At 39.1% G+C, this 21,264-nt stretch overlaps 1 protein-coding gene across 5 annotated transcripts in view; it reads right to left on the reverse strand.

Annotated features, from left to right (window-relative positions):
- The window catches only part of CA10 (carbonic anhydrase 10), a 338,146-nt gene that overhangs the window by 54,084 nt on the left and 262,798 nt on the right, over window positions 1-21,264 (reverse strand). For all 5 annotated transcript variants that reach the window (XM_050920127.1, XM_050920126.1, XM_050920129.1 and 2 more), the window contains one exon: window positions 6,469-6,654. In XM_050920127.1, the coding sequence (XP_050776084.1) occupies window positions 6,469-6,654 (186 nt within the window). The remainder of the gene's footprint in view (window positions 1-6,468; window positions 6,655-21,264) is intronic.

A 21,264-nucleotide genomic window follows, 5' to 3' on the forward strand; every position in this document is an offset into this window, starting at 1 on the left:
AGGCACAAGCTGGCTCTTTAGCTACATAAGCCTAAATACTTAACCCATTACAGTATAAACAGACTGCTAATTATTGCTTGCATTCTTCTCTGCTTCACACAATGATCCTATGTCTGAAAGAAGAAGATTTTAGTCTCCTGAAGATGTTTAGATGGGAGGCAGCAGGCCTATGCTCATTGCTCTCACTTATTTAATTCTCCCTTCCTGAGGAAAAATCTGTAGCCAGGACCATGTGCTCCAAGTTCTTCATGTGAATGGCAGGGCTGCATAGAGCTTTGTAGGTGGTGGTGACAGGGATGAGGGATTCAAAGAAGAAAGTGACACAATCAAAGGGCCTGAAAAATGACTTTTTTCCCACACCCCTGAGCGATGTGAGTTTTGCTGACCTAAGTGGTAGCGTAGACATGGTCTTAGTCTGGGACTTCACTTGGGCCTACACTATGGTGGCGCATCTATGGCACTGTCCTGCCATAGTGTAGATGCTTTCTACATCAACAGAAGGGTTTTTTCCAGTTAATCCTCCTCTTCAAGAGACAGTAGCTAGGTCGATGACAGAAGAATTCTTCTAACATAGCTGCACCTTGACTGTGGGTTAGGTGAACCTAATTACGGTGCTTAGGGTGCAAAAATTTCCACGCCCGAGTGATGTACTACATCAATCTAATTTTTAAGTGTACACCATACCTTGATTTTGAGATCCTCTTTTAATGTTCATAGTACAATTAAATGCTTTAATCTGTGAAAAGTGTGTTGAGCCCACTTAATTACATACCAGATGAAGAATCAACTGCTTAACTGACTCATATTTCAAATCCTTTCTTATTCCATGTTGCTGGAAACAGTCAAACACATTCGTCATAGAATAATTTTATATATATTTTTAAAAGCTTCCGCTTGTTACAAGACCTTTAAGCATTACAATTCTCAATTATCTGCCCAGAGTCCACTGTGAAGTGATAATTAAGTGCTAAAAGGTAACCAGATTACTTTAGAGATTTCTCTCTCTCTTTCGACATCCTTTAACACCGAATTAGGCCACCCATTACAAATCCCTAGTGGTGTTCAGACCCTAATATATTTTAAAACAGTTTGGCATTACTGGGTTCTGTCTTCACAATTTTGCACCATCCTGTTGCTGTCAAGCTTGCCTTAAGTCTTTGCCCACTTGTATGTTGTCTTGACTAGAAAAATAGATGTTTCTGGACCATGTGGTAAGAACACAAATTTTTCCCTAGTGCGTAAAGCACTCTTATACCACATTCGGTGGGAGCTCAAGCATCTCAGGACTTGTCTACACTAAAATGGCTGCAGCTGCGCTGCTGCAGTGCTTCAGTGAAAATGCTACCTCGTGTGGGTACTCCACCTTCCCGAGACGCGGTAGCTATGTTGACAGGAGAAGCCCTCCTATTGACATAGCACTGTCTACACTGGGAGTTAGGTTGACATAACTGGATTTTCCACATTGCTGAGTGATGTAGTTACACTGACATAAATTGCTAATGCAGACCAAGCCTTCTCTAGACTTGAAAGATTTGCTATTATGTGGTGGTCTATGCTTCTAGCATAGATGCAGTTTATACCAGCAAGAGTCCTTTTGTCAGGATAGCTTTTATCAGTTCCCTGAGCAAAACAGACTATATAACTGCACCTACAGTAGGGCTCTTGCTGGCATAGCTATGTTGGCAAAAACAAACAAAACACACTAATAACCAATACAGATACACCAGCAAAATATCTAAGCGTAAATCAGGCCTTAGACAGTAAACTCCTTGGGACAATGTCAGTCTTTGTTCTATGGTTGTATGGCACCTTGCACAGTGCGGGGCCTGATCCATGACTAGGGCTCTTAAGTGCTCCTGCAATATAGACAATAATAATCAGCAACTCTCTACATCGAGGTCTGGAGAAATTTTGCCAAAAAAAAAAAAATCTCCCTATTGCCACACAGATTCAACTCTGCGAGTGTTAATAATGGTGGAAAATGTTTTAAAAATGTCCTTAGCACACTAGGGATTTTCAAACTTTTCCCTAGCATTGGTGTAGCTCAGGAAGGGTGCGTGTAGATTTGAGAATCATGCCTGTATCCAATTTATACTAAAACTCCCAGCACTGCTAGACCAATGGTGGGAAAGATGCTCATAAACTATTAGTACAAACAAGGTGCAAAAGGACTTGAAATTCATGGCAAATAGTTACCGTAATTCCTTTATATGGGCTCATATGTATCAATTCTGGCGCCAGTCCTTCACCCTGATTCTCGGAGGAGTCAAGATGATTTCACTGGGATTGCATTTGGGCACCATGGAATGCTCTTGATGATCAGGTCCTAGACTTGTATTTATTTTCTCTTAACTGAGGTGTTTTGCAAATATTTTAAGTGCATTTTATATTTATACTTGTACTGTATTTTTCCTTATTCTTTCTCCTTTGACCAATATTATCCTATCACTATAGCGACAGCTATGGGCAGTAGCAGGCCTGAAAGCATATGTTACTCCATAAAGTCAGCTAGCAATTAACTAGTGCAGGCCTGCACAACATGCGGCCTGCGGAGGCTCACTGTGTGGCCTGCGGCGGGGAATCAAAGGGCTCTGGGCAAGCAGCGGGGAGCCCAGAGCTCTTTAAATCTCAGCCACAGCCAGGATTCAAAGGACCTGAGCTGCCCGCAGCTGTGGGGACCTAGAGCCCTTTAAATCCCAGCCGTGCCCGAGATTCAAAAGGGTGTGGGCTTCCCGCTGCGGCGGGGAGCCCAGAGCCCTTTAAATCTCAGCCGCGGTTGGGATTCAAAGGGCTCTGGACTGCCCGCAGAGATTCCTGGCTGTGGCTGAGATTTAAAGGGCTCAGGGCTCCCCGTTGCCATGGGCAGCCCAGAGCCCTTTGAAGCCTGGCTGCGGCTCCAGAGGATGGGCTGGGGCTGGGATTTAAAGGGCTCGGGCTCCCCTCAGCGGCAGGAGCTCTGGGTCCTTTAAATCCCTGCCCCAGCCCCACAAAGCTCCGGGTTCCCCCAGCTGCTGGAGCCCCAGGCCCTTTAATTTGCCCCTGAGGGCTCCCAGCCACCCCTTCAGCTGGGAGCCCCTGGTTGATTTAAAATCAAGTATCACCTCCCCACCCCCAACCTTCCTTTTTGGCCCACAGCTGTTTTGGTGGGGCAGTGCTGGGGAAGTAGGATTTGTTTCCACGGGGCCGGGGGGTTTCGGCCCTCAGCTGTTTTCTTTGGAGTAATGTGGCCCTCGCTGCTTTACGAGTTGTGCAGGCCTGAACTAGTGTATCATTTCCTTAGTACTACTGCTGGGAATTGTAAACATTGTAAGTAACCCTTCCCAGACCTGAGAGCTTATCTAAAATCACCCTGTTGTTAAAAGTGGAGCTTGCTGGATGGAATTATACTCCTCAGGCCAAATTCAGCTGTGGTGTAAAAGCTAGTTCTTTGCTGAGGAGTTGTACCAACTCTATACAGCAGGGTCCAGTTGGCCCTCTCTTTGTATTATGGGTACAGCACAGTATGTGGGAATGTGACACAGCAATTCAGTAATAGATATTTTACATAAGAGATGGGCAAAGTGCCAGCTCCAAGCACTTCCAAATCTCAAAAGGTTCAGCCCCATGTCTAGTTCCTGTATTATATTTCCTGTCATTCATAATGACTGACAGTGGTCACCACTTTTGCCAGCAGTTTTCTTCTTTTACTTGGGAAAGAGGTGTCGTATCCGTTGACAAATATTGGCGACCTATGTACTAAGATAGACATAACAGGACAACCCTGTTTCAAAGCTTAAAAAAAAGTTCTGGACCCTTGGCCACTCCTTCCATGCCCTTTCAGTTCACCTCCCTCCGTTTCATGTGTTGTTTTCTGGTTCTCATACTCGTCAATTCTGGTTGTTATTTTTAACCTGTCAGAAGTGTTCATTTGTTTCTCTCTCCAACTGCTCCATCTCCCAAGTCCCCCCTAATTTACTTTCCCTCTCTCAACTGTCAGCTGTATTCTGTCCTCCAGCTCTCTCTTATTTTGTCAAAGATGCTGGTTTTTTTTTTAATCACCTTCTTTTGCTTTTGCTGCATGGTATTAAATATTGGGGCTGCAGTGCTGTATGTTTTCACCTTTCATTACAATCTATACTCTGTGTGACTTTTCCTTCAACACAAAAAATTTATGGCTGATATATTTCTAATCCATCAATCTCTCCTGTGACTTTCTGAAACAATGCTGATATGCCAAATCGAATGCAGGGCTATATTTCAGCCGTATTTCTTGCTTCTTTGTTAAAGCAAACTATTGTGTATTGAATATCACTCTTAGATGTGATTAACAAAGCAAGGTTGTATTTATTAAAACACTCCATGTTCATTTACGAGTTAAACATTGGATCCAATGTACGTGTCCATCACAGAATTTAAACAAGGTATCCACTAGTCAGTTATGTAAGACATGAATAATTTTATGAAAACACTGCCGCTGACTATATTATACAGCTACATAGCTTTATACAAAACAAAGCAAATTATTACCATCAATTATAATAACATCATTTGACAAGCCTGCAATTAATCTGCTGTTCTTGAGATAACTGTTGTTGCACTATGCCAAAGAAAATGCCATGCATTAATTTACTCATCACCAGAGTCTGTGATAGATGGTACAGATGGTAATATGATTACTCATCTTCAACAAAATAAATAAGTGCTTTGTTGCTGGAAACTATTCCTTTTGGTCTTCTAAAAGAATGACAACAGGGTACTCAAGATGTCTTTGAAGGTAACTCTAATATACCTGTAGTGAGATGCAGTTCTTCTGAAGCATTATTTTAATTATTTACTTAGAATTTGTAGCGTGCAAGGTGCTTCACAGACCGGAAACAAGCTAATGGGAGATGGGTACAGCCAGGAGTGGCGAAAGCTTCCTAAAAGTGGGGGGAACCCCTGCCCCGCCCCTCACTGTCACCCTTACAGCCTGGTAAAAAGTGGTGGGACTATGCTGCCCTGTTCCAGCACCGCTGGATACAACAAAAAATAAAGATAGTAGACAAACTCTTGAATCCCTTCTGTATACAAAGCGACTGAATGATTGTCCTCTTTGAGCTCAGTCCTGGCCATAGTCTGTCAGCATTACCATGTATCCTGAAAAACTTGCTACCAATGCATGTACTCCTAAACTGCTGAAAGCACTGTCTAACTAGTACTTTTGTCACTCAGGGGTGTGAAAAAACACCCCCACCCTCCAACCGACATAAATTACACAAACAGAAGCGCCGACATGGCCAGCACTATGTCAGCAGGCGATGCGCTACCGCCACTTGTTGGGGGTGGTTTAATTATGCCAGCAAGAGATTTCTTTCCAGTCGGCATAGAGTGGCTGCATTGGTATAGCTGTGCTGCTGTTAGGTCTCTAGTGTAGACATAGCCTGAGAGACTAATGAGAACCATGTATCAGAGGGCAGGATCACTACTTTACAGTATCTCCTTTACCCGCTATTATCTGGTCTCTAAATCAGGCCCTGATACTGCAAAGATATAACTTGTGTGGTTAACTCTCTGTCCCTTGAGCAGGCCCACTGACTTCAATGAGACTATTCACCATAAGTAGAATTAAGCTCTGCATATTCTTCACAGGATTACGGTGTACAGTAGAAATGTTGGACAATGGTAAGCAATAAAGGTAGAATTTTTTTTAGAAACAACTACCCCGTTAATATTAGAATTGGATAATTAGTTTTAAGTTTTCTTAGGAATATGATGGACTAACCTAATGATACTTGTCATGGATAACCACAGAGATGGCAAATGCACTGCATTCAGATTCTTTTTCTGTAACAAACTGATCTGAATGGTAAAAATCTGAGTGTTTCACGTTCTACCTGCATTTTGTCTGGGTCTAATTTACAGGAAGCTTTTACAGTCTTTAAAACAGAAAAGTAAATTTTAGAATCAGCAGCATAAAGAATGAAAAATATTGTGCTGCAATTTCAGAATGTTCTTGGAATAGAATATTAACTAGCTATCCAATTCCTTTGAAAATCCCAATTTAAGAAAGGTAGGTGCCCCGAACCTACTGAAATTCAATAAGATTTAAGCACTGAAGGTGAAATCTTGGCCCTATTAAGCTATTGGGAGTTTTGCCACTGACTTCAGTAACCCAGAATTTCATCCTTAATTTCCTTAGTCTCCTTGAAAACTCCAGCCTGAAAAACCAAATCCCCAGCTGCAATTTGGTTATTTCAACATGTGAGTAGCATGTATCTAACACAACAATCCCTATATTTCACCACACACCTGGCAGTGAACATGCTGTGTTTGATATGATACACATGTATTACAATGCACAATTGAAAAAAAAAAATTCCCTTCTTTTTAAAATAGAGAAAAGGAGATCGTTTTTCATGAGCAGCCATTAGTTTGACACTACCTTTAGGCAGAAATGGAGAGCAGGTATTTCATACTGGTTCATTTTGAACTCCAAGTACATTGACGTACCTCTCCAGAAAAAGCTTGTCCGTTAAGTAGATGTTCTGATCCCTGGCTATCTTCACTTCCGAAGTGTAGCCGGATCTCTTCCAAGCGGTGACTGTAGGTCATGGGCCCTCCAGAGATGTTCACCAAATGCTCTTTGTCTAATCGTAGAGAAACATGTCTCCCTGTATTATACATTGTCCCACTGACCTAAAGAAAATGAACAAACAATTTAAAATTAAGTTTTTCTAAACCAGTGGTGAGTCCTAGAAAATAATGATACAGACTTAGAGCTTTTTCTACTTCAACACCTTCAGATTAATCCACCCATAAATCTTTAAAAAGATCAGAGATTAAATACCCAACTGAAGGATGTATTTCAAGTTCTGCTTTTAAATATTATACTTTATATTCAAATATTTTGCTAAATCCCTATGTACATATTTTAGCCACAGGCATGTGGCCAACACAATGAATGTGATTATTATACTTCTAAATAGGTATATATATGAACATTCTTTATGCAAGACCTGAATAATGACTTCATTACAGAATTTCTGCACTGCAAAAGGGGAACATTTCAACTGCTGTATAAATAATTCACAGTATATTTAAACAAATCAGAAATTTAACTCATTTTTCTTACTGAAAAATTTATAAGAAAATTGTCTCAAAGCAGAGATGCTACAAAAGCCTTCTGCTCCCATTGGAATCAATGGTAAAACCTGCATTGATCTCAGTTATAAGGCTCCATATTTTGACAAGAATGTTCTGTATTTTATGTCCCACATACATTAGTTATATCGATACAGAATTAACCTTTGTTAAGGTTATGTCCTATCTCCTTTTAAAATTAATCTTTATTTTATTAAAAAAGAATGGAAAGATATGCTTTGTTTGTAAAATAAAATATAAACAAAAGTGACCCTAAAATAAAAACCCAGTTAGTACACAATGGAAGGGAAAAAAATTAGTGCAGAAAAAAGTGTTTAATTTTAAATAATGAAAAATATACTGTAAATTTATTAATTATATGAAAAATAGTGTAAGAACAGCCTTTAATTTATGCTATTGTAGGGAAAAACACATTCGTTTGAGTACAGAATGGGACAAATTCTGCAGGGATGTAAACAGTACATTTAATTAATATTAATTAGAAGGAAGTGTAGCAATGGTATGCTTTGCTGCACTTTAATTTAAAATTATAGGCTTGACAATTATGTATTATATCCTATAGTACATTGGTACTCTAGTAATTAACATACTGCAGTGACATTTTATCTGTAATACTAATTATTGTTTAAATGACATGTTTTGTTGCACAGTATGCTGTAAAAAGTTACATTATACAAACTGTGCGACAGAACTAAATGGGTCACATAAAATAGTTTCTGGTATTTTTATTTTGATACAGGTGTTCTACAGTTATTTGGTGTTATTTCAATTTAGAACAGGGAAGAAAATACATTTCTCATGCAAAGCAGTAAATGTGAATACTGCTATTTATTTCACATTCAACATGATTGGAATTTTTAATATGTCCTAGTTTTCTGGTTTAACTTTAGCACGTACAGTAATTAAATATCAAGTTTAGTTTAATATTTGGAAGCAGGTCAATTTTATTGAATCCAGTTACAGTACACTGCATATGAATGACATAAAATTGCTAATCACAAGTAATGTGTAGTTTCAAATACAAATGGTGGGGAAAATTGTTTAAAGTCATTTTGCTGGTTCTCTATTTTGGAAATTCACACTTCATTGAACATTCAGTTACTTTTAGTAACTACAAAATATTCACAATCCATTTTCTTACTCTGCTTGATACAAATCTTAAATGAGGTTACCACCATTCTCTTTCTCAAGGTAAAAATGCCTCAAATAACTCTCTAAAGTATATATGCAAAAAAAGTAAGCTGGCCAGACTCCTGAAAAGGGATAATATTCCTTTTTCCTCTCTCTACCTCCTTTCAGAAATGCAGCACTTATAAAGAGGCCACATTATGAGTGCTTGGAATAGAAGTCCTCTATGCACACAACAGGTATAGCGTACCAGAAGCACAGCAAGCCTCTCTCATTACATGCTCCAGTGTGCCTCTGTTCTGACTTGGCAGGATCAACACTTAACTAAGGAAACTGCTGCATGGACGCATACACAGAAACGTTACAGTTGTCAGGAAGGATAGAACTGGAGACCTGCAACTCCAAATACATATGCTCCTGCCACTTGAACTACTAAGGATGTTTGGCCCCTCTCCTTGCTGGGCCCAAACACAAGAGGGAGACGTGACTAGATATACTAAGCTAGGGTGTTACAATGGAATACTTTTATGGTTAGCATTTATACTGAGGTAGCACTTACAGGCAGTGTGTAACATTTCCAAAACGCCTGTATCAGATTTTCAAAAGTGACTGAAGCACTTTGGAACCTTAGTCTCAGTGGGATTAGGTTCCTTAAATCCCTTTTGAAAATGGTGAGTAGGCCCCTAAATGAGACTTAAAAAAAAAAATTTACCCCCCCCAAACCAGGTTGAACCAAAAGTCCTCAGACCTATTTAATCCCTGTCCTCTTTCTTGAAAGTGCTGCAATTACTCTTAACTTTCAAAGTGAGTTTTTGATGCAGACATTTGCCCACCAACAATTGGATAGGGTGAGAGAGAGAGAGAATTTATGTTCAACCACTGACCTGGAACACATCTGATAAGTGATTGAGTGGTTAAAAAATATCCAGGTGTCCCATTCCCTTCACCACCGCCCAAATTAACCACTGTACAAAAGGCCACGGTTTTGTCACAGAAACCTCCACAGAATTGGTGGCTGGTTGCAAAATCTGAAGCTAGCCATAGGAATGTCTGGCTGAAGCTGTTCGAGGAGAGAGAGGCTGATGGTATCTGCCATCTTATGCTGCAGAAATGAACTGTGGAGTTCTACATATAGGACGGAATTTCTAGTGTACACACACAAATTAAAATAACTCATACTGCTAAAATGGCAAGTTAAAGACAGGACTGGTGCAGATGAGTCAGCAATAACCAGTTGCATGTATTTAGGCCCATTTGTATGAGGTGAACAAATCAAATCAGTAATTAACAAACAGGAACAGGAGCGAAGTTGTTTGAAACTATTAATGAGCATTTGTAGCCTCCAGTTCTGTTTACACTTAAAGTGTGAAGTATTTAAAATAGTCTTGCAGAAGGGTCATTTTGCTTGCTTAAAATACTTATCTTAAAACTCATTTCAACATTCTGCCTACATAGGGTTGTTGCAAAGACTGAGTATCTTATTTTTAAAAAAATGCTTATATTTATCATTTTGGTAATGAAAATATTGCCTTTCATCAGGTGAGACATCTGTCTGGACATCCTTTTTCACAACATTTTAAAGACAGGCGTTTGAAATATACTTAGAATAGAACATCCAGTTCCCCCGCCCCCATTTCATTTTGACATGGACCACAGCATAGAAAAGCCTGGGGTACAGAGGGAAGGGGTGGGGGCTTTGAGGCATCTTCTCAAATGTGAGGGTCTCGAGCTAGGTTGTAAATCAAAATGGCCAAAAAATTCATCCTCTCAATAAGTTGCATATATGATGTCAGAAACTGGGAATGGGCAATGGGATAGATCATTTGATGATTATCTGTTCTGTTCATTCCCCTGAATCACCAGGCACTGGCCACTGCGGAAGACAGGATACTGGGCTGGATGGACCTTTGGTTTGACCCGTTATGGCTGTTCTTATGGATCAAAAGGGGTTGTGTCAGTTGGTTAATGCTTCAGAGGAATACTCTGAAAGTAGTTCATAATGGCTCTGAAGAAACCAATAAAGATAGCTTCTTGTATGATCAACCTATAAAGATTCTTATTAATATGTGTAATAGACCATAAAATCTTCATTTAAAACCTCTGCAGATTAAAAAGACTAAATTTACACTGAAATTATAATTTTCTTCATTGCTTATCATTCTGTGAAATAAAAAACCCCCTCTGTCCACAAGTAATATTCTGTGGGTGTTACATCCTTTAAAATGTATATTGTATGTATACATAATATGCACTATGAGAACAATAATTTCTGTTTGTAGTATTTAATATAGTTGGGAATATTGCCAAGTGATACTGTTCTATTGACATTAGAATTTAGTTTATATTGTAGATTAAAACAGAATGTAAGCAAAGACCATCATTAGCATAAACATTTTTTAATTTAGGTTTCATATCTCAATACTCTGCAGTGTAATGGGTTTGCAATGTCCGTAAAGAAGACTGTAGATATGAGGAAATCTACTTAGTTTGTGCTGTGTTTTCAGCAGAATTTTGCTATGATAAAAAAGGCTCTAATCCCATTTACTATGAATTTGAAGCCTAGAAAATGAAGGAGCTCAGCAATTGTTGAGATTCAGCCTTTGAACAGTGAGTGACTGTAAAAGCTGACTGGCTCATTTTAGCACTTCACACACTGAGCTATTGTTTTGTGGAAGGCAAAGTCACACGCATTACTAAATTCACAACCAAGTTACAATAATAATGTAAGACACACATTTTCCCCCACAGGACGGAGAAAAGTGACATCTTAGTATGAGACACAAGGTAGGTGAGGTAAAATCTTTTATTGGACCAAATTCTCTCGGTGAGAGACGCAAGCTTTTCTAGCTTACACAGAGTTGTTCTTCAAGTCTGGGAAATGTAGTCAGAGTGTCACAGCTAAATACAAGGTGGAGCAGATAGTGTAGCATAAGTAGTAAACACATATTTCAAGGGATCATTCAAGGTGAAGTGGCCTGTTAAGACCTCTCCAGTCATAGGGAGGGAGAAAAAAAAAAAGATGAGGGGATTTTAATGGAGTGTAGATTGTTGTAATAAGCCATAAATTCGGTCTCTCTATTCAAGTATCAGAGGGTAGCCGTGTTAGTCTGGATCTGTAAAAGCAGCAAAGAATCCTGTGGCACCTTATAGACTAACAGACGTTTTGGAGCATGAGCTTTCGTGGGTGAATCTGAGGAAGTGGGTATTCACCCACGAAAGCTCATGCTCCAAAACGTCTGTTAGTCTATAAGGTGCCACAGGATTCTTTGCTGCTCTCTCTATTCAGTCCATGATTTTTAATATCTAACAAAATTATGAATTTAAGCTCACAGGCTATCTTTTGGACATGTGCAGTTTCCTTTTGAGGATGACGACAGTGATCAAATATAGAGTGACTGCTTTTCGTGATCTGTTCCATCTTGCACACAGCCCAGACTCGAAGAAAAACTCTCAGCAAGCTCAAAAGCCCACTTCCCACCAACAGAAGTTGGTTTAACAAAAAACTCCACCTTGTCCCTCTAATGTCTTGGGACTAATACCACATACAACGTAAGATAACATTCTCTCTCTCACAACTGCAGTCATGGCCTTGGTGTTACTTCATGGCATATTATAGAACAAAATTATTTTATTTTGTGCTTTCCTATTTGACTTCAACAGAGTTGTATAAAAATACATATGTACTAATTGCCCTTAGGAAAGAAGAGTACCACTTCCTCAATGGAATGAATACCTGCATCTCTTGTATGTCCTTTGTATAAGTCTGTAATAAATAAAAAAAATCAATAATAAGATGGCAAAAAAATCTCAATCCAGTAACTTCAAAGTTGAAGAGAAAACTACATTTTCAATTCACCTCATTTAGATATTGCAAAGTGTTTCCCTACTGGCGTAATTTTACATGTGATAAAATCCCCAGGCACACTGGAGCATCTCTAGGGGATTGCAACCTTAATTGTGACGTATCCCAGCTCTGATTGGTTTTAATTAAATTATTAACATTTTCCTGATAGTTATTTTTTATTTAATCTCATTCAATTTATTTCTTGCTTCACAGAGCTTTGTGCACATACCTCTGGAGGCGACACAGTAGCGTTAGCACATGCTGCCATTTTGTAAATAAAGCTTTAATACACATACAGCATCTGGGTAGTCACAAAAGGTCCAAATTCTGCTCTTAGTTATAAGCGTGCAGCACAAATGAAGTCAGTGGAGATACATAAGCAGTACACGATTAGCATTTGATCCACAGTTGTAGCTAAAGTTGGGGCAACAGAGAGTCCTGTGGCACCTTAAAGACTAACAGATGTTTTGGAGCATAAGCTTTCGTGGGTGAATGCCCACTTCAGCAGATGCATGTAAAGTTTTGACAGCTCTTTATGGCCATTACAGAAAAATTCAATAAATATTTTGCTATCTTTATCTTGCTGTACAACTTCCCCCACCCCCAATAGTTCCATGATTTAGCAGTTCTGAAAGTGTTTCTTCCTTATTCTAGGGGCATGCGAGTTGGGCTAAGCACAGAGGAGGGGAACATGCCTGAGAAAGGCACCAGCATGGAGCACTCCTGCTAAACCCCCCACCAGGTGGTAGTGGGAGCAAGAAAGTGAGACCTGGTTGGAAGCAGCCACAGTTACCACAGCTCAACAGTGGAGCCTGCCTGAGATGTGTGTGAGGCTGCAGAAAGGAGCTTGGGACAATGGATGGAGGGTGGCAGAGGGGACTGGGGAGGTTGGAGAAGGCAGTGGGGGCCAGCCTCAATGCACAGGTAGGAGGGGAATACAAGTGCAGTTCCCTTGAAACTGTGACAATATTTAATTTCATTTTTTCTAAAGGCCCTAATCCAGCGGAGTACTTAACCGTGCGTAAATCCAAGTCCTTGAGTATTTCCATTGATTTTAGTGGGATTACACATATGCTTATGAGTTTGCTGGATTAGGGGCTTAATGTCAGAATATATTGTAATAAATAATTAAAAACTGCAAAGCCATGCTATTTTCAACTTTGTAATGTTAATAGCAAAAGTGGGTCAGATGTGAAGCTTTGATCCAAATTCAGGTTCCTAAACTTCAGATCCAAGCCCAAGCCACTTCAGAAGAATGTTGAGATCTGGAGTACTGAACCGCCCCATCATAAAAATAAACCTGAGCCATGAAACTGAAATCTGGATCCAGATCTGATCTTCCTCATGTTTCTGAGTGGTTTGGATCCATTTCTAGTTATAAGACAAAATGGAATTGTAGGCAAGCTCAGAAATGTGAGTTGAACATCCCTGCTAACTGGGCTGGGCACAGGAGATCGAGCATAACATAGAATCTGTTTTAATTTACTTTCCAAAAATTCTTTCAAACCACTATCCTCTTGCCATGAAATCTGTTTTCACAGGTTTGGTAATGATGCACCATATGCATCATTCAGTGATACTATAGATACCAGAAAAGACAATCATAGTCAGCAAGAGGGTTAGTGTGAGCTTTTTGGTACTTGTGATGCCCAAGAAAGCCAATGTCCTCTTGTAAACCCAGAAGAGAGAGCAGATTCAAATGGAGAGGGGAAATAATTTTATGTGGTTATATTAGAACTTATTCCTGACATAATTATTGGGTGCTGATATTATCACAAGAGCTCTAAAAGATATCAAAGGGCTGGTTAACAAATATCTCTGTTCTTCAAACTGATATAATGCAGCTTTTTCAAGTGTAGCTCTCATTTAGAACAGTCTCTATCTGCTATTACACAGTATTGTAAAACATGACATCAAAAGTAGCTCCAGAAATCAAAACTCCTTTGTCTCATGAGTACCCGCCCTGTACCTCACTGCTTATCACCAGAACCACTATCAGCAGTTACAAGTTACCTCTAAGGGATTAAAAATTCTGTAAGGACATACTTCCCCTCCTTACCTGTCCTGAACTAGATTTTTTCAGTAACTTTTTCTAAAAGCTTAGTCCTCACGCTTTAGACAATGAAAGAATAGTAAGCTTTCAAAAAGCTTAGCAGCATAAATATACTGTCCTAGAGAAACAATCTGCCAGCTCCAAGGTATAACAGTTTTAACAACTTGAAGCTCGGAGTGTGAGGAAAGAAAAGGAGAAGAGAAAAAGAAAGGGGGGAGGTGGCGAATAGAAAAAAAAATAAGTAAGATTCCCTATCTCGCCATCCTCTGTGACCCTTCTTCAAGGTCCAATACATGCTCTCTGCTCTCCAGGAACATTTACAAAAGACAAGAATGGTGGTTCCATCGAAATTCTGAATTTATTCAGGCAGACAGCTCCAGATCAGTTTCCAATAGCATTTCTTATCTAGTATCAATGCCTGCCGTGGAACAGTAGTCAATATAAGGAACCAGGACAATCAATTGTGTATGCCTGCCTGCTGTGATGTCTTTGGCTCTTAGCTGCAAGATCAGATGACTTTCTCCTTTAGAGGCTGAAAATGCAAAGGACCAAGAGAAATCCAAGGCTGCATATGGAAGCAGACTACCAAGAACTGACAAGTCCATTGGAGGTTTGGTAAAGCCCCACTTTTCTATCTCCTGCCACCTTGTTGCTCGCTCTTTCCTCTCTGTCTTCTACACTCCAGTACTAAAAGGAACCAGCAATGCCTGTCTAGGGTGTAAAAGTCTTTTATCACCAGTTAACAGCATCTAAACTATTAATGATACTTAGAGCATCATTAATTTTGGTTTCTGCCAGTACACCCCGGGGTGGGGAGGGGCGCGAAGAGGGGGAAGTGAATAACAGCAGCAGCTGGCCCACTGATGGCAGCATGGATCATGAGTGACCTTAATATTTTATGTATTTACTATTCTAGCAGTGGGTCTGGGAGATGAATGCAAGGGCTGGCATTCTGCATGGAAGCCTTGAGATCCACTGCAAATGGGCTTACCTGTGGATTTTCAGGGCTCTATGCAATTAGGTGGCTATGCCTACTGCTCTTCTACCCAAATGTTGATGACCCCGGATCTCCATGTAGAAGTTTCTGTGTGACTTTCCCCTTCCTATACATTTTTGCATGGAAGAGAGGATATTGTTCCAAGACTGGAGCTGAACTCAGTTTTTCTGTGTTGAAGTAGACCACAGGAGCAGATCAGCATCACACCTAGTTGGGTATTTTTCAAGCATAGACCATACCCCAGGCAGTACTAGCTAGAAATTGTCTTGGCATTCCAGGCATCTCCAACTACTCAGCAATTTAAAGAAAACTCTGGGTTTTGTTACTGTTTGACTGGCTATTTCCCTGCCTCCACCATATTCTTTACTGGGCACTTGATCTGGCAAAGTGTTGAATACCATCAGTAAGATACTAAGAATGGAGAGCATTCTGCAACCTGATGCTGGAGCAGGACCTAATGCTGCACCTAATGGGATTTGTGAGGTGATTCAGATAGTATTTTACTATTAAAATTATAGCTTTAATTTAATTTAATATAAAGCTGGGTCCTTCCATCTGGGGGCAGTCTCAAATTGCTTTGCAAGATTAAAACAATTAAGACTCATTCCCCTCCACCCCAAAGTAGGTAAATATAATTATGTAGTTTTTAATTTTCTTCCTCATATTCAGGTTAGATTGTCCAGTGCTAAATTTCATCCAATTACTCCTTGGATCACCCCAACTCAATCCTTTTCTTCCCCGGTATATACATACTTGTAAGCGGTTATATCTCCTCTTAGCCAAACTGTGTTACAAAGTACTTAAGTACTCTGCTGAATCAGATCCCAGATCTGTACCATGTGTTCCAGATGCACTGCAGTACAGCAAGAAATTTTCCCCTTCCAGGTGGACTGTGACATGGGACTTCTGCCAACATATTGCAATGACTGTTTTCAGTCACCAGTTCACACCAGAAGCTTATATTCAATTTGCTATTCATTTTCACTTCTTATCCAGAAATATTACTTTCCAAGTATCTCCTGCTCAGATTTTTACCTTATTATATTAAGCTGCATCTCATTGTGCTAACACCTGTTTATATTTCTCTAGGCTTCTTTATGTCTTTTGGTTTTTTTTGTCTTTGTTGGTGTGAACATCACCTTCCAGTTAAGCATTTATTCAGATTACTGTATTTTACAAATGCTAATTAAAAGAACTCATGTCTAACCCAGATTTCTGCAGCACCGTACTGTATCACCTCACAACTCTGTATGACTATTGTTCCAGCCATCCACCTAAGGGACTTACCTGGCTCCCTTTTCTGAAGTACCTGCATTTCTCTCAATCTCTAACGTATTTCTCTTAACATCCCTGCAAGGTAGGATGTATCTCCATTTTACAGATGAGAAGCAAAGGCACAGAGACATGGCTGCGGTCACACAGGAAGTTTGGGGAGAAGCAGGGACTTGAACTCAGATTCCAGGCTAGCACCCTGGACCATTTATCATTTTTTTATTCACTACCTTTTGTTTATAGCCTCTCAGCAAGATTTTAGTTCAGATTGCAATACTCAGATGCTAGTCAATCTGAATTAATTGTACTGTAACGGTCCTTCATATACAAAGTGTGGACTGCTTGAAGGTTTTATGCCTTATATAGGCTTTCATGGAAGCCTTCAACAGCTGAAATCTGACTTTGGGAATAGCAACTAAACATCATAACAACTGATGTCTCAAATGTAACACACAAATGTCCATTGCTCAGCTTTGTGCAACATTTCCTAATGTCAAAGCAATAGTTATACAAGGCTGCACAACCCACACAGTCTCTTCCTGGGTGCCTGTCTATCCTTAGGGTGGGAACCTGCTCCTCCCCATTGCCAGTGGGATGGTGGGACCCTGTAAAAGCAGGTTGCATAGTTTCTGGGGATCTAGGCACTGCTTTCATTCGGAGCCATGCTTGAATTAGGATTTCAGAATAGGATCCTAGATGATTTAGTGATGTGCGCCTGAGACATGGTGCTAGACTCTCAGTTCATATAAATGGCTGAACTTGTCAATTTTCTGAATTCCATAGGAAAACAATTAGACATTTTTTAAAAACTGTCTTTTAAAAAAATGTTAAAGAATCTTAACCATTTAACACATGGAAAAAAACTAGCAGACTTACAGAGAAAACAGTAACTTTTCTATAGATTTTCTTAACCATCCTTAAGAATGAGCATTTTGGGATACAACTAGTATGAAAAGTGATATAGAAAAAATATTCTAATCAACACCATCTACTTCAGATATTGAAAAGTATGATTTACAGTATCTTTGGCTCTCAGTCTTATTGAGCTCAGCAATTGAAATAAATGTATATATTCAAATGATTTCCCACTTTGTATAATTACACACTGTTTAGGCTCATTTCAGATATGATACCTGCAACTTTTAATTGAATCCAGCAGAGAGCACTGTGGACCCATTACATACTGCCATTATACATATACCATCCTTACTTCTGCAGCCAAGAAAGAAATTAAAGCAAATCGTTTTGGGTAAGTGACACTACTAAAATCTGGGGCTTGCAGTTTCTTAGGTGGTGGTATCGCTGAGACCATAGTGAATTCTGACTCACATCATACACATTACTAGCCCGCAGCTGTGTGTTTTCAGGGTGCAGCCTCAGCAGGTTGCTTGAAGGCCATCGGATAAATGGTCTACCCAGAGTTCCTTTCCTGGCAAGAATCCAGTAGATCTTCTGCTGTGTTTGTGAGGGAAAAAACCACCCCTCAACAAAACATTAAAACTGCCACTTACTGGGAGGGAGTGCCAATATAATTGCTTAGCTTTGAAGAACAACAGGCAGCAGCATCAATATTTGATTTAAAAAGGGCTGTGTGAAAAATTAATAGGAAAGATAAATGCAAGGTTTTAAATAATCTTTTCATCTGTTTGGTTTGAAGGTTTTCAAAAAGGAAATGATATTAATGAGAAAAATTAAACCACTTACCTGCCAAATGAAATGCATCATGTTTCAGCATTTTTTTTTAAAGCAACATTTGCGTTAAGAATCTTTCCCATTCATTACAGTGTGCTTTTGGCTGTTTATTTCCCTAAATGATTGATCTGTGAGAAAACTTGGAACAAATCTCAAATTAAAAATTCTAACTTCCTGGCTAACAAGCACAGTCTGTCAGTTTTCAGTGATCAAAATAATGTGCTTCAATGATGTATATTCTATTCTAGTAACAAAAATATAATTTTGAGAGGAACCTCAAGGTCTTCCTTATTAAGAGGTAAATCACACAGGAATTAAAGGTATGAAACTGTTCCTGGGCCACAGTGTTTATATGCCCCATAGTGTTTATATGCTACATGCTGACTTCCAAGGATAATAAAATTCTTTTTTTATACTTTCCTAACCACGGAGTAGCATCTTTTAAACTCTAAACAGTGATGCAATCAATGTTGTAGGAGTGCATGTTACATGCAGGATAATAAAAAGTATTGTTGCAGGTTAATACACTCTTGTGGAAAGAAAAAGATTTCTGTCTACACCCCTCCCCACTATACTAAGATGGCAAAACCATCCTGCTGTTTTGTTACTAGAGTATTAGATATGACTGAATAATTAATGAGCATATAGCTACCCGACTAAGGTAAGGGATGTGAATACAAATTTCTTTCCTTTAGTGATGCAATCAAAAACTAACATGGTTAAGACTGATACAATTGTATAAAATGTGACAAAACAGAATGTTTGTTTTATTTAGTTCTCTCTTAGAATATTATGCTGCCTGGATGTTTTTGCATATTAAGTTTTCATAAGCACTCTAAAATAATTATGTGATGGGTAGGCTGCTACTTTCTGAAAGTATCTAACCACTATGGCCACAAAAACAGACCCAGACAAGTAAAATGTATTGAATCCCCTACAGGAAACCCCACTACACACACCACAATATGAGCCATATCATCCAAGTTCCAGCAAGATAAGCATACTAGCCCTTTCCTGAAAATAGGGATGAGGGAATTAATAGAAAAAAACCTGTAAAACTCAGCTTGCTAAATTTTGTCTGGGAGCAAAAATGCTCTAGTAAAACTACTGCATGTTTCTGATAGCGATCCATTTGCAATACATTATTCATAAGTCAAATTTTTTATAAGTCACTCTTATTTATGCTAAGCATTTTTGAAAATGTATGAATTTTGCTCAGTGACAAAAGCTGCCCCATGCAGAGAAAAAATTGTGAAATATTATGCTGAGTGCCAATTACACAGCTGATATCAAGCTGTGCTTCAATGCTACTGTCATGGAACAAAAAATGCATAGCTAGCTCAAAATAATTTCCTGATCCTTTATGGCTGGAGGTAAACTAGCGCTTAGCAAATTTGAAATTTGACTTCAATAAAATTCATTTTGTGTCAAGACAAACCTTTTGTTGAATGCAAAAATCACGAGCTATTCTGCCTATCAGCATGTTTCAGTGTTCTCTTAGTGGGGAGAGAGAGCAGTTTAATATGGCCTGGCTTTTTTCTAGTTCTTTAAACAAGGTGAAAGCCTATAATCACAAACATTTGAGATCCTGCCTATTTGGGGGGCAGCGGGATTGTTTTCATTTTATCTACTTCAAAAGCATTCATGCACCTTTTATTCTGAGAAAATAGGGGAATTCCAGTATACATGAGGTTGAACAAGCAATTTCCCTATTTTGAACTTTTTTTTTGCTTTCCTCCAAATTCCAATGCCTCCATCCATCTGAAACAGATCTTTGGAAAGCTTATCCACACTAGATGGCTGTGGAAGGGATATTTAAAAGCTTTTCCTATTACTTTGAAAAACTGCAAAAGAAAAAAATATTAAATGAAGAGGAAAGACTAAAACATGGTTTAATTTAGCATGCATAAACCATATACTCAGTGGAGATAGGTGCCTTAAAAATAAAATACAAATCTTTCTGAGATTACAAACACCTAATACTATCTTTCCTGTTCTCTCATGGAGTCTTCCACAGCACCCTCCTGGTTCCTCTCTTCAGCTTCTTCTGTACATCCACATGTGCATGCCCCCTGTACAATCTCACCAGTTCCCCTCAATTTTGATATCTTTAGACTTAATTCCTAAATACATCTCAGTCCCTGACTTCTCTCCCTTGCATCTCTGCCCATTTCTTGGGTATTTCATAATCACTACAGACTCAGTAGTACAGCTGGCTAGAAAATGGTTCCATACTCCCCCCTCTCCCCTCCAAAAATTGTTGAAAACATTTTTCAGCAACTGAAAAATTTTGGCTGAAAACAAAACAATTCTTTTGTCATAAAGCCAAAATGACAATTTTTCAAGGAAAACAGACACAGAGAAGTAATTTTGATAAACAGTTTTCCTTAGACTAAACAAAATATTTTTTGATCAGCCCTAGTCAATTTAACTGAAACACAATATCAATCTTTCCCCCAAGCCCTCTCCTCTTTCCCTCTTCTCTAATACCACAAACATTAAGTCCTTTCCTGTTTTTATACTCACATGGGGATTCAGAAATCTTTTAGAGAAACAAATGGTATGCTGTTTTCTCTTTAGTCTATTCTCTGTAAATTTGTCTTCACTAGTGCAGCTAACACTTTGGTGGTCTCCATACCTTCCTCACTCCCACAATGTAATCATCTAGATTATATTCCCTTTTCCACCACTAAAAGCCTGTCAACACCACAACTTATTTCATTCTCTATGCTGGCTTCTCTTCTTCAAAGCCATTCTGCATGCATGCATATGCATATATTAGTGCCATCTTCCCTTCGGGCTGTCCACCTGTCTCTTCTGATCATTCCCTTTATCACCTCTGCTCCTGTTGAACTTGGTGCCATAAATGTGTAGTATCCTCTTACTAAATGAATACACACAGTTCTCTCCTCCCTCTAACAGAAAATTGCTGAAGACTCCCAGTTCTGTGAACCATCCCAGCTACAACATGCTCAAAACTATTCTGTGTTTGATTCTAGTGTATATTATCCACTGTGGCTTTAGATTGCCAGGTCCTTGGGGAAAAAATTGTTTGTTCTGTCCCCTAACCTACTGTACAACTCCATACACAGTGCTGTGTAAATAACAAATGTCTAAGTAATCAACTGAAGTGGAAGCCTAGTATACCAAGATGCTGTT

This window comes from Gopherus flavomarginatus, chromosome 12 (genome assembly GCF_025201925.1).
Source record: "Gopherus flavomarginatus isolate rGopFla2 chromosome 12, rGopFla2.mat.asm, whole genome shotgun sequence".
NCBI classification, from domain to species: domain Eukaryota; kingdom Metazoa; phylum Chordata; order Testudines; family Testudinidae; genus Gopherus; species Gopherus flavomarginatus.